This window comes from Sitodiplosis mosellana, unplaced genomic scaffold, assembly GCF_009176505.1.
Source record: "Sitodiplosis mosellana isolate CC-2019 unplaced genomic scaffold, AAFC_SMos_1.0 Smas_scaffold_5945, whole genome shotgun sequence".
NCBI lineage: Eukaryota > Metazoa > Arthropoda > Insecta > Diptera > Cecidomyiidae > Sitodiplosis > Sitodiplosis mosellana.
This window is the reverse complement of record NW_022601187.1, coordinates 4,058-18,858: the sequence shown is the minus strand read 5'-3', so window position 1 is coordinate 18,858 and position 14,801 is coordinate 4,058. Positions and strand designations below refer to the sequence as shown.

The 14,801-nt window shown below is 37.9% G+C and overlaps 1 protein-coding gene across 1 annotated transcript; it reads right to left on the bottom strand.

Annotated features, from left to right (window-relative positions):
- Positions 1-2,879: 2,879 nt before the first annotated feature.
- LOC129573094 (uncharacterized) lies at positions 2,880-14,056 on the bottom strand (the record flags this gene model as incomplete). The annotated part of the gene is given in 2 exon segments (XM_055453290.1): positions 2,880-3,013; positions 13,921-14,056. Coding segments are annotated over 2 exon segments (270 nt in total), but the record flags the coding sequence as incomplete, so codon positions are not given.
- Positions 14,057-14,801: the final 745 nt, after the last annotated feature.

Genomic DNA, 14,801 nt, shown 5'->3' with positions numbered 1-14,801 from the left:
TTATTATATTTGACGATATTTGAGTCGATGTAAATGACGATGTGGCAGCGCCACCTATATAGATTCCTTATTAAAATAGGTGGAACTATTGAGTGCGTGCACCAGATCGCACGTAAATTTTCAATATGGCAGCGTCCATAGAATTGAAACGTTAACCAATTTCGTAGTCACGAAATATCACCGTACGTTGATCTCTGCTTCCAGTTGCTTTTGAATGACAGTACTGTCTCAGCTCTATCGAACCTTCTTGAAATGAAACGATTCAATTGTGCAGGTTCAGTTGAACTAAGCGTTTTCTGTTTATTCACTTCGGTTTATATAGTTTCGATTATGCATATTTTACATTCATGACAAACATATTGCCAAACAATATGGTATGACCTAAAACCTTCAATTGTGCATCGCACAGCAATAATGCTTTATTAAATAACCTACATAATGCTTTATTAAACAACCTAAATAATGCTTTATCAAACAACCTAAATATGTCGATTACGACATTCTCCCGGGCGGGCCAAAATGCGCATACTAATAAAACAAACATTTACGTTAAAAAACTGTTTCAACTAACCAAAACTTGTCCGATTCAAATCGGTCGTTGAACAAAACTCGAAATTTTTTTTTCTTAAAATATGTTTCCTAAATGCAACCAAAATGACAATTACTCTGCCAGGTGTGACCAAAATTGAATAAATAAAAAAAATAAATCAGAACAATATTGAAATTACATAAAACAATTCAATGGAACAAAACAATTTTAAACCCGTTAATGTTCTATCTTTAAAACTGTCACATTTTCAATTGGATAAATTGATATCATATGACAGAAATGGGGAAACGTATGACAAGAATGGGTAAACGTATGACAAGAAATTGGAAAACGTATGACAGAAAATGGGAAAACGTATGACAGAAAATGGGAAAACGTATGACAAAAATGGGAGCCCATGAACACTTGAATATCCATTTCGTTGTCATTTTGGTCATAAATCGGCATTTTGGCATCTGAATGTATGAAATTGAACTTTTGTTCGGGGGATACATAAAAATGCACTTTCCAGAGCTTTGGTGGTTGGAATTAATATGTTTCAATGAAGTAATGTGTCTAAAATTACTTCAAAACTCTTTTAATGGATATTTTGAAATTTAATCACATTTTACAATGTCCAATAAGGGGAAAATGGGACTTTTTTAATGAAAGTGGAAATTTGCTATTTACAAAACTTGTGAAATGTATATGCAAATGTTTTACCCGAAAAATTACAATTTCCCAATGATAAGACCTTAAAATAGACATATTTCTGACAAAAGTGTATTTTTCCGAGAATAATTGCCTTACAAAAGTAGTGATATCAGATGAAAAACCTCTAGACGAGGTTAAAATGGAGTGACGCTCCTGTGCGTGGATTTACCACTCAAAATGACTGATATCATTTTGAGTGACGCTTTGACGCTATATTACCTCTGGGTACGAAGTTCAAAAGTGTTTTTCGCATTCACTATTGTGAAAATTTATTTACAATAAGGAAAAATATCGCGTCACGACTTTTGAATTTAGTCTCCAAGTCAAACTTTCAAGCGATATTTTTCCTTATTGTAAATAAATTTTCACAAAAGTGAATGCGAAAAACACTTTTGAACTTCGTACCCAGAGGCAATACAGCGTCAAAGCGTCACTCAAAAAGATATCAGTCATTTTGAGTGGTAAATCCACGCACAGGAGCGTCACTCCATTTTAACCTCGTCTAGAGGTTTTTCATCTGATTACTATTACATGTAATAGGAAAATCATAATGTAATAGGATCTATTACAGAAGCTATTACTTTTGTGACAGGGTGAACCTAATAATATTACATGTAATAGGAAAAGTAATAGGATAAATGTAATAGCCATTACTGTAATAGCCTGTAATAGTAATAGGAAATAGTAATATATTACTTATTACTTTACTTCTATAAACTACCCCCACAACAACAACAACAGCAACAGGGGTCCACAATTACTTCAACACTCTTCTTTTATGGTTATTTTGAAATTTAATCATATTTTCCCGCATTTTACATTGTGCAATTAGAGGAAAATGGGACTTTTTCAATGGTAGTGGAAATTTGCTATTTTCAGGGATTAATTTGGATGCAAATGTGTTTCCTAATAATAATAAGACCTTAATATTTTTGGCAAAAGTGTATGTTTCCCAAAAAATGCCTTACAGAAGTAGTGATATCAGATGAAAACCCTCTAGACGAGGTTAAAATGGAGTGACGCTCCTGTGCGTGGATTTACCACTCAAATGGACTGATATCATTTTGAGTGGCGTTTTGACGCTGTATTACCTCCGGATACGAAGTTCAGAAGGGTTTTCGTATTCACTATTGTAAAAATTTACTCACAATAAGGAACAATATCGCGTCAAGACTTTTGATTTTAGATCAAGCTTTCAAGCGTTTTGTCGTCAAAAAGTCGTGACGCGATATTGTTCCTTATTATGAGTAAATTTTCACTACAGTGAATGCGAAAAACACTTCTGAACTTCGAATCCAGTCAGCGCCGTAGCCAGAAAAAAAAATTGGAGGCTGCAAAATCGAAATTTTTCTTTTGTTGCACCTTTGAAACCCGATTTTGCACCCGATTTTGTTGCACCTTTGAAATTTTTGGATGGTGCAATGCACCCATTGCGCCGGCCTGGCTACGGCGCTGAATCCAGTGGTAATACAGCGCTCTAGCATCACTCAAAATGATATCAGTCTTTTCGAGTGGTAGATCCACGCTCAGTAGCGTCACTCCATTTTAAACTCGTCTAGAGGTTTTTCATCTGATTTATGTTATTGATATGAAATATGTTCTTCAATTGTACGAAAAGAGAAAATAATAAACTTACCGCCACATCATTTATCATCCATGTCAAATTAGCGACTGGTTTCGAATTAAAGGATGTACAGTTGCCTCGTATTGCGTCACCCTGTCGATACCTTGGCTGAATTCCCGTTATCACTGGAAGTTGCTTTGGCAATTCTATTTAAATTTTAAGTAGGTTTTTTAAAATTATCATCATTAAAATTTATTACAGATTACAGAATATTTGTTTTGTTGTAGGTAAACTATAGTTTTAGAGTTCATAAAAACAAGACCCGATTGTTTCTTTTCTTTAACACTTAATTTAATGAATTGCTCTCAAATTGAAAATATAATAAATAAATAAATTGGATTTTTGTGAAATTGAATGCGTTTCACATTGTATGCAAAAAGGTTTCTGAATGTGATGAACAATGATTTGGAGTGTAATTATTTCTGTGAGCGATTGAATGGGTAAAAGATTGAGTGGATTGAAAGTCGACGGCAAGTGTGTGTGGTGTGTTTGACGATTCGACTGAATGTGAATGTTGTTCATGGCAACCGTCATTCTCACGGTGCTGCTACTGTTCTGACGTTTGTGTGTTGCCAAATGAGTGTAGACATGATTTTAGCGCGAACACATTTGGGCAAATAGTTGGTTCCGTCGCGGAATCTCTTGGCAAAACTGTTCACGTTTTGAATGTTTATTTTCAAACGGTTGATGTAGAAATGTCGTACCAAAATGGGGAATTGATTTATCAAAATGGGGAATTAATTTATCAAAATGGGGAAATGATATATCAAAAACTGGGGAAATGATTGATCAAAATAGGAAAATGATTTACGAAAATGGGGAAATGATTTACGAAAATGATTAATCAAAATGGGGAAGATGATTTACGAAAATGGGGAAATGATTTACGAAAATCGGAAAATGATTTATCAAAATGGGGAAATGACTTACCAACAAGAAAAAATGAAAAAAAAAACCGAAATGATCGATCAAACGCTTAACATAACTGATGTAACTACATTACTAGTCCTATAGAGATATAAAATCTTTGTTTTTCTTTTATTGACCGAATATAGGAGTCATGTCAAGCTAACAACTATCCTACTCTTTCCTTTCTTTATTTTTGTACTCGATAACGGGTGTGATATTATGCAATGTAGCCGCTGCTTGTCAACAGTGGCTATCAACTGTCAAACGATAAATAACATTTCCATGTGCAAAGGATTCATTCGTTTTGTATTCACGAAGAAATCCAACCAGATTCGATAACATATTATATGAAACATATTTCATAATTATGTTCTTTTCAACTTGTATTTAGGGTAAATTAAGATTTATCCCTCGCGGGGCAATATTTATCCCTCGAGGTGTAAAAGTTTACCTCTCACGTTGTAAAATTTACACCTAGGTATGAATATTTTACCTCTCGGTCTCAAAAAATGAGTGAAAACATGATTTATAAAGATTGTAGTACATGACAGGTTGTATGAACATACACTTCTGATCGATCAAGCCATCAAACTGCATATGATTTAGTCTTTATTCCAAAAAAAATTTATCCCGGTGAACAAAAATTGACCGTTACTCATTTAAATCAATCAGTTCTATATTTTGATGTATTTTTTCACAATAAACGTGAACATGAACATTTGGTTTTTTCATTATGAATTCACAGACGTTTGATTCTATAATCCAAATTAAAAATATTTTTATTTATTCGGAATCAATAAGGGTTATTGATATATTGTTTTGTTATAAACAACAACAACTCAACAGCATCTAGTTGCGAACGAATAAAAAAAAGTCGATTGAATTCAAAAATGAACCTTTTCACAAATACTATACCATTCTTATAAACCATTACAACTTATAACTTCTGTGGGTGGTAGTAGAATTCCTCCACGCGCAAAAAAAAAATTCAAGAGCCCTGGACGGACGGACAGACGGGCTAAAAAGACGGACAGTCCGTCCGTTTGACACCTTCAGGACAGGGGAGGCTCAAAATGTCAATTTTTCACTGAAAATCAATATTTAGGGGCAAATTTAGGGCAAAACCAGGTCAGAGGTTTTTACTCCAAACCACTATCATATTCGGAAAGCTCGTAAAAATCCTACATACGTGTAGAACATTTCCTACATACGTGTAGAAAATTGAAGTCGGAAATTTGAAAATATGGTGCTTCTACAAGTATGCAACCATTTTTATTGATTCTGAGCCACCAATTCAGGTAGGAAAGATTTTTAAAATATAGTGTCTGGTCCAAAATTTATTTCAGTACACATTTTATTCCCCCATGATGGCTAAACAGTCGCATGGGCGATATTGAAGAAAAATTGCGAAAAACTGCAAAAAATAGCAAAAATTCAAAAATAATGCACCAAAATATAGCAAATACCACATTTATACGCCCAAATTGATTTCATATTCTATATCCTCCCTCCCTCCCTCTACAGATTACATTTTGCCGTAACACATTAATATTGTAACGAAGGACCAAAGTAATGCCAAAATTTAGCATTACAGGTTACCCGAGAAATCGAATTCAACTACGAAACAAAACAAAACAATCGATCGCCCCAAGCCAAAAAACGGGGTTAGCAAGCGTATGCTCAGCAAACGAATTGGAGACACACCAAAAACCAGCATCCACAAAGGAAACGCCGGCAAGCACGTACAAATCTGCGCCAGAAGAGCTGTTGCTCGCAAGTGAAGCCGAATTACCATCGCTACTGCTTCAACGATCGCTGCGCAGGAAATCAACAAGACTATCACAGCAGATGGCACTAAACCGTGCCATATCGGATGATTACGCTTTTCTCACCAGAATTTACTACCAAAACTGTCACAGCATTTGTTCCGAAGAAGAGCGCTTCTATTGTGCTGCTTCTTCCAACGATTACGATACGATAATTCTAACTGAGACGTGGCTCAGAAATGATATTTATGATGCTAAATTTTTTGACGATTCGTATTCTGTTTTTCGTAGGGACAGACTTTTTCAACGTGGCGGTGGTGTACTAATTGCAACCAAAAATGAAAAATTCGCCAGTGAAGAGATAAAAATTGCTGGTGCTGACGATCTGGAATATGTTTGTGTGAAAGCCACTACTAAATCACACGTCATCTATATCTACTGCGCATACATTCCACCAAACTCACCGCAATCAGTTTACGACTCACATTTAGCGGCCATGCATCAAATAGCATCTTATCCAGAGGATGTTCTTATTTTCGTTGGTGATTTTAATCTGCCGCATGTTGAATGGTCAATCGATAGTAATAATGACAACATATAAATTCCAACCAAATTTGCACCTGAGTCAACGGCCACTTTTATCCAGGGACTCATGAGCATGGGTGTTCATCAGGTAAATCATGTACGTAATGATTCAAAGGAGCGTCTATTGGATTTGTTCTTTACAAATGATTTCACCAACATTACAATTGAGCGTGTTGATAAGGCCAACGCACTGAAGAAAAAAGTGGAAGGTCATCATCCACCAATAATGGCTACATTTGAATGGCACGGAATCAATACGACTGAAGCCAATATCACAACAAAAGCATTCAACTTCAAACGAGCCAACTATAGAGACATGAATGCACATCTAGCAAATGTCAACTTCACCGAATTATTCCACGGAAGGACAATCACTGAGAAAGTGAACTTGCTGCACAAGACTCTCGACGATGCAATTATCAAATTTGTCCCTACGTACATCGTCAAGTCGATACAAAAATGTCCGTGGAAAAACAAATTCCTAATAACATTGAAAAATAGGAAGAATAAGGCATGGAAACGCTACAGATGATCCGGCTACCATCAGTCGTTTGAATGGAAGTATATTTTGGCATCACGTGAGTTTGATAAACTGAATACGGAACTGTACAACACGTACGTGGACAAAATGAAATCCTCGCTCAAGCATGATGCATCGAGATTTTGGCAATATGTAAATTCGAAGAAGAGTACTGACAACGAACCAAAAGTCATGCAATTTGGTGATGTGCGCACGGCAAACGAAAGTGAACAGGCGAACCTGTTTGCAAATTTCTTCAGTAGCAACTACGATAACTCATCGACTCAAGGCGTTCAACAATCGCCTACCGATGAGTCACAGCAAACTGAGGAATTCCAGCTCGACATCAATTTTGTGCTCGAAGAGCTACAAGCTGTGAATACCAAGAAAGGTGCGGGTCCCGATGGTATGTACCCGTTGATACTAAAGAATTGTGCGAGTCATTTGGCGGCTCCACTCACCGAGATCTTCAACGAATCATTGTCAACTGGCCATTTCCCTGACAAATGGAAGCGCTCGAGTGTATCACCCATTTTCAAGAAGGGGGCGAGATCGAAGATTGAAAACTACCGTTGCATAGCTAAGCTCCAAACTGTGGCGAAGTTCTTCGAGCATTTGGTGAACGTCAAACTTCTGTCACTGGTACAGGAAAAAATCACCAAAAAGCAACATGACTTTATGAAATCCAGATCCACTGCATCTAATCTCACCGAATTTACCTACTATGCCCAGAGAGGCATAAATTCTGGTGCGCAAGTGGACGTTCTCTACACGGACTTCAGTAAAGCGTTTAACAGAGTAACACACAAGAGGTTGATTCTGAAACTCAGATCGTTCAACCTGCCAGACAATCTTCTTGCTTGGATCGAATCATACCTGTCCAACAGAACGCAATTCGTTAAGTATGGGAGCAGCGAGTCGAATGAATTCAACGTATCATCTGGCGTACCACAGGGTAGTCATCTCGGACCCACATTGTTCCTGTTGTTCATCAACGACATAGTGGACGAAATGGACGACGTGTTCATTTCCTTGTTCGCCGATGATGTAAAAATTGCCAAAATCATCAACAACAGCGGGCCATCGACAAACTCAAGGTTTGGTGCGACGTAAACAATTTGCACCTGAACCTTGACAAATGTGACGTCCTTACAATCACCACAAAAAGGAAGGATATAATCGATACAAATTACAAATACGGTGATTTTACTTTCAAGCGCGTTTCGGACCACAAAGATCTCGGCGTCATCATTGACCAGAAGCTCAGTTTTGTCAAGCACATTGACGCGATCACTTCGAGAGCTACAGCAGCCCTGGGATTCATCGTAAGATTTTGCTACGACATAACCGACCTTCAAACGCTCAAAACTCTATACTACGCACTATTTCAGTCTCATCTTGAGTACTGCAATGTTGTATGGCTACCAACCTATGCCGTGCATATCGACAAAATTGAGAGCGTTTTGAGAAAGTTTACCCAGCTCGCCCGAAGAGAGTACCGTACAGCGGCCAACGGCTACATTATCACCAACTACAACAAGCGACTTGAGGCGTTGAACATGACATCGTTGGAGCGTATGTTATAAAAGAATGTATGTTCGTTTTTAGCGGGTCCTCGCGGTTTTTCACGGTTTCCGCGGAACTGATAAGAGATAACAACTTGGTGTCTTCGGCAAAGTTGTAGCACTCGAGATCTTCTATAACATTACAGTACAATAATGCGCAATTCAAAGTGATCAAACTCTTTCACCGAACACAATCAGTGTGAGTTGTGTGGTTTTTATTCTTGGATGAAATGTACGTGAAATTGTTTCGACTAAACCGATTTGTACTTAAATCGCAAAATCTGAGATCTAACCGTGCGGAAATGCAAAACGTGGTGATGAAAAATGTAAATTGCTACAAAACTAAAACTATTGTGTGAACGGTTTGCTTGAGATGCGAATGGCTGCTATGAAACGAATGTTCTAGAAATACAATGTTTTTACTGAAATGATGTGGCAAAATTGAACGATGCCATGTAACCCTATCAGTATGAATCTGTGTGACAACGACAAACATTTAGCTCACGAACACACTCACACTCACTATGGTGAGTCCGAGTGTGTGTTGCCTCTGTTTCTCCATGTCGCACAGTAAACTGTCAATTGAACGTTTTTAGAACTAAATAAGTGCTGCCATCCAGTGAAAACTGTACAGTTGGCCTGCGTTGTCCGTAGGTACTTTTGGTTATTTTTTGTGAATTCTCTTGAAATGAAGGCAGTGAAAATATAATAATAAAAATAAAGTGAAAAATCGGTCACTTTAACTAAAACTTCGACAATTTTGTATGAGAGGTACCCGTAAACCGATTCTTATTGGCTTTAAACTTTCTGAGGTTTCATTTTTTGGAGAAAAAATAAGATTCTGAAAGTTTCATCATGATCGCATTTGCAGAAGTTTGGTTTTTGGCCCTCAATTTTTTCCAAGAAAATGTCGGCCGAAATTGAGGACAAAAAATCAAACTTCTGCAAATGCGATCAACATGAAACTTTCAGAATCTTATTTTTTCTCCAAAAAATGAAACCTCAGAAAGTTTGATGCCAATCAGAATCGAATACAAAATTGTTCAAAAATCGGTAATTTTAGTCAAAATTTCAAAAAAATTGTATGGGAGGTACCCCAGGTTTCAAAATTTCAGAATCTTATTTTTCTCCCAAAAAATGAATTCCCAGAAAGTTTGAAGCCAATCGGAGTCGATTTACAGGTACCTATTGGGTCAATTCGAAAGTTTCCCCCGCTGACATTTAAATGTCGCCACTTGTAACTGAGCGTAGCTTGACAAGTGAATCCAATTGCATTTTGTAGATGTGACATTTAGCAATCTAACTCAGAGCAGAAAGATTCATTTTTCGTTCTGCGTCATTGTTTTTGAATCGATTGAAAATGGATCGTGATAAGGTGTTTTTTCGAGGGGCCCTTCTTTTCTTATTTGATTCGAAGAAAACTGCCGCTGAAGCTCATCGAATGCTGTCAGATACTTATGGCGAGCAAGCTCCATCGGAACGAAGCTGCAGAGAATGGTTTTATCGATTCAAAAGTGGTGATTTTGACTTGAAAGACAAAGAACGTTCAGGTCGGCCAGAAGCGATTGAAGATGTCGATTTGCAAGCATTATTGGATGAAGACCCAACCCAAACGCAAAAAGAACTTGCATTGCAGTTAAACGTCGGCCAAACAACCATTTTCAGACATTTGCACGCCATGGGAAAGATTCGGAAGCTGGGAAAATGGGTTCCACATCAACTGTCTGAAGAGCAACTTCAAGCACGAATCGCAATATGCACAAAACATCTTGCAGAGCACAAAAGAAACAGTTTTTTGTATCGGATTGTTACCGGCGATGAAAAGTGGGTTTATTACGAAAAGCTCAAGCGTAAAGCAGCGTATGTTGATCCCGGCCAACCGGCGCCATCCCAGCCAAAACGAGATATTCATTGCGATAAGGTTATGCTGTGCATCTGGTGGGATATGAAAGGATTCGTGTATTATGAGCTGCTAAAACCAGATCAAACGATTTATAAGGAACGCTATCGACGCCAATTGAATGATTTCGCTCATGCATTGGATGAAAAACGGCCATTAATAGCTCGAAAACACCACAATGTTTTGTTCCACGATGAAAACGCTAAGCCACATCGTGCAACAATCGTTAAAAATAAGGTAGAGCAGCTCGGTTGGGATCGGCTTGATCAGCCCGCGTACTCTCCAGACCTTGCTCCTTGCGACTACTATCTATTTCGATCGATGCAGATTGCTCTGTCTGAAGTACGCTTTCAAAATGAGGAAGAAGTGCGAAAATGGGTTGATGACTACATAACCTAAAAAGACGAGGACTTCTTCAAGCGAGGAATCAACAAGCTGCCTGAAAGATGGCTAGAAGTCATAGCTAACGATGGCGAATACATTGGTTAATGTACATTTTCAATTTATTTTGCAATAAATGTATTTTTAGACAAAAAAAACGGCGGAAACTTTCGAATTGACCCAATACCATACAAAAGTGTCAATTTTTTGAGGTTTTTCTTAGGGCAAGTACCCTAAGATCAAATCGAAAGTGGTTCATCTTCGAACTTAAACTAAGTTTATTGGATACAAAACTATTTGGGACTTTCAGATTTGGATTATCTCAATTATTTTTTGAGTTATCGTGTTAACAAACACCAACGACAACGACAACGGCATACATGCGCGAGGGGGGAGGGGGGTGGGGGAAAATTTTTCCCCAGAGGAAAAATATAAACCCGATTTGCGGGCTAGGGAGTGGCTAAACCCCCCGGACCAGTTTGTATCTCAATGTATTTTGACGAGATCTATCGATTGGAGCTTCCCCCGATGTCGACTGACCCATTTCCTGACTCCCCACAGGGTTATTATCGATGATGCTTCCCTTACATATACATTACTCCAAAAAATGGTCTGGGGAGGGTCAGGGGGCAATATGGGTTGGTCCAATCGATAGATCTTGTCAAAGTACTCTGACAAAACCCCCCCATTTGGGGGGGTAAACCCACTCCCAAACCCGAAAATCGCATTCTAAAATATACCATGAATCTTTGAATCTTTGAAATCCGTTTTTTGGCCTTGGAGGTGGATTTTACCCCCCTAATGGGGGGGTATTTGTTAGAAAAGTTGGGGGTGATCTATCGATTGGAGCTACTTCCGATGCCCTCTGACCCTTCCTTGACCGATTTCCTGGGGGGGGGGCAAATTTTTTGATTTGCAGTTCCTTAAAAAATGGTCTGAGGAGGGTCAGAGGGCATCGGAAGTAACTTCAATCGATAGATCTTGTCAAAGTACTCTGACAAAACCCCCCCATTTGGGGGGTAAAACCCATCCCTAAGCCGGAAAATCGTATTTTAAAATATACCATGAATCTTTGAATCATTGAAAAGCGTTTTTTGGCCTTGGAGGTGGGTTTTACCCCCCCTAATGGGAGGTATTTGTTAGGGTACTTTGATGAGATCTATCGATTAAACCCACCCATTTTGCCTTCTGACCTTCCACTGACCCTCTTTCGGGGACCTGCAAATCGAAAATATTATCTCCCTCAGTAAATTGGTCAGGGAAGGGTCGGCGGGCAACATTGGTGGGTCTAATCGGTAAATATTGCCAAAGTAGTCTAACAAATACCCCCCATTTGGGGGGTCAAACTCATCCCCAAATTCAAAAAATGGATTTCAATGATTCAACGGTTCACGGTATATTTTAAAATGCGATTTTTGGGCTTGGGAGTGGGTTTTACCCCCCATATGGGGGGTATTTGTTAGACTACTTTGACAATATTTATCGATTGGGACTATCCGTTTACCCAAAAAATTCCATCTGGTGTTTGCTCGAGTACAAAATATTGTAAAAATAATCTATTTTTGCACTTTTTCAACCATAATTCTCAGGTTATTAATTTTTTTGGGTACTGTCTTCGGCAAAATTGTGGCCGTTGTAAAAACAAAGAACTCTCCTGAACACTTAACCCAACAAAATCACATCCAATGTGTTTTGAGTTAAGATTTTTGAAAGTGAAATTTCGAGCCAAATAAGTGGTCAGAACATGCTTATTTTGGATTTATATGTTCAGAAAGGTTGTCTATTTTTACACTGGCTACTTTATTGCCGAAGACCGTGTCCAAAAATATTGAATAAATTTCGAATTTTAGTCATAAATATGGAAAAAAGTGAGAAAAAAACGGTTTAAGTACTCTTAAGTACTCTTAAGTACTTCTAAGTACCCTTAATGTACATCATAATATAGTTAGGATTAAAAAAAACAAAGATTTGCGCAATCTGGAAGAAATTATTTTTTCTCCCGGGAAGAAATTCAAACAACATCCCAGGAAATTAATCAGGGAAGGGTCGGAGGGCAATATGGGTGGGTCCAATCGATAGATCTCGTCAAAGTACCCTAACAAACACCCTTCCAACAGGGCGTGAAATCCATTCCTAAGCTTGAAAATTGGATCAATATGATTCTTCCCATTGAATTCACGCACACTCAATATTATAGCGACATCTATTATTAAAATAGCTTGTAGTAAACGCATTCATAGCATTTCACTGTAGTTGCGATGTTACCTATTAAATTCCCCTGTGGTATGTAGTTAACAAGTGTCAAACATGAATGTGTCAGTACTACAAGGGAACTTAATAGGAAACATCGCAACTACAGGGAAATGCTATAAATGCATTTACTACAAGCTATTTTAATAATAGATGTCGCTATAATATTGAGTGTGCGGTTTATTTTAAAATGCGATTTCCGGGCTTGGGTTTACCCCCCCAAATAGGGGGGGGTATTGTCAGAGTACTTTGACAAGATCTATCGATTGGACCAACCCATATTGCCCCCTGACCCTCCCCAGACCATTTTTGGAGTAATGTATATGTAAGGGAAGCATCATCGATAATAATGAAAAATTCAGTAAAAAGCCAGTTTTTTCGCAATATCTCGGAAACGGCTGGATTTAGGCCCCAAATCTCGGCCTACGGCTACCATCCCCATGAAATTTTCCGCCCGATCGAATGGGACTTCTCATAATTTTCCCCGATTTTCCATTTTCCTTTTATAGCGATAAGTTCATTTTCGGAAAATTTTCCAGGATTTGCAATTTTCCGGGAAATTTTCTTGAATTCGTTTTCAGCATACGATCGTACATTCATAAAATGAAAATGGTTGGAAAATCTTGGAAAACTCGGGAAATATGGAAGATTTTGTAAAAATAAAATGTACTGAAAATGACCCTAAATTTATATATGAGGCCATATTTTGGCTCCAGTGACTTTTCCGGGAAATCTGATCAGATAGAAAACTTCCTTGGGACTTCCTCTTTCCATATGAGTAAACAAAAATTTGCTTCCGACACACGAATTTTTTTTACGAATTTTATTAGTCTACTGAAAAAATCAGTAGAGTTGGCAGCCTTATGTACGGAAAAGTAAAAAAAGTTCTATAAAATTTGCTTTTTTATGTGCGCGATTTGCGCAACTGATAAGAGATAAGGAATAGATGTCTTTAGCAATGTTATAGAAGACCTCGAGTACTACAACTTTGCCGTGAAAAACCGCGGAGGCTAGACGGGATGCCAACATACTTCCTTTTAACGCAGATAGAATCAACAGAAAACATACTTTCCTTTTCAAAAATATGAATCGACAAAAAAACATACATTCTTTTACGTCTCACGAATAGAATTCAAGTACTGACACTTTGGATAAAAAATAATTAATAGGTACTTACCAACAACTTCTAAAGGGGCGTCGGCAATTTCCGTGTGAAACGAAGGTGCGTCGGCAGACACCTCACAGCTAAATTTTCCCGATATGCTTGGCTCAACTGATCTCAATAAAACATGACTAGCATTGGATTGTAAGCGCTGTAGTGAGAAACAAACGCATATTGGTCATTAGTAAACGAAAAACTAATAGAAATTTTTAATTAATTATAACCGATTTGTACACGAATGCTTTTTATGCACTTCGAATGTTTGCTATCGTTGGAGCGGTAGTCGTTTCGTGTCAATTTGGAGATTTGGAAATCACTGTAAGCGAATGCTATTGCTAGCAGCAATCTCTAACTAGATCGATAAGTATGTTCGAGCAAAGTAAATTTTCCTGCACCATCATTAATGCATGCATTTTGAATGCGTTTGCGTTTTATGTGTGCTATGCACTGATTCGTGGTCACTTTGGTCAATTTCTCGTGTACACAACGGGGAAATGTTTGCTTCATTTTCGCCTAAACTATAGCCATGCATATTCCAATTCCAATCTATGGCCAAATACGAACCGAACGCAATTCGGTGTTTTCAAATTTAAATTCAAATAGAAACCACTAAAGCAACCGACAGGCATTGCGTTCGACATTCGACATATCGTTCGGAGTTTCAATTGTGGAAAAAACATGATGAAACTACATTCAACTGCTCCATTGCTTTGTTATAAGCCACGAAAATTTTTGCCTTGGTTTGATGCGGTGCACACTAGAGTAAATTTAGAATTGTCAGCGAAGCGAAGACAAACACTTGCTTAAACTGAAACGAAAGCAACATGTAAATGTACTGCCAACATTGGATTTGATTCTTCCTTATTCCCACCATACGCGCAATTTGTATATTGTAT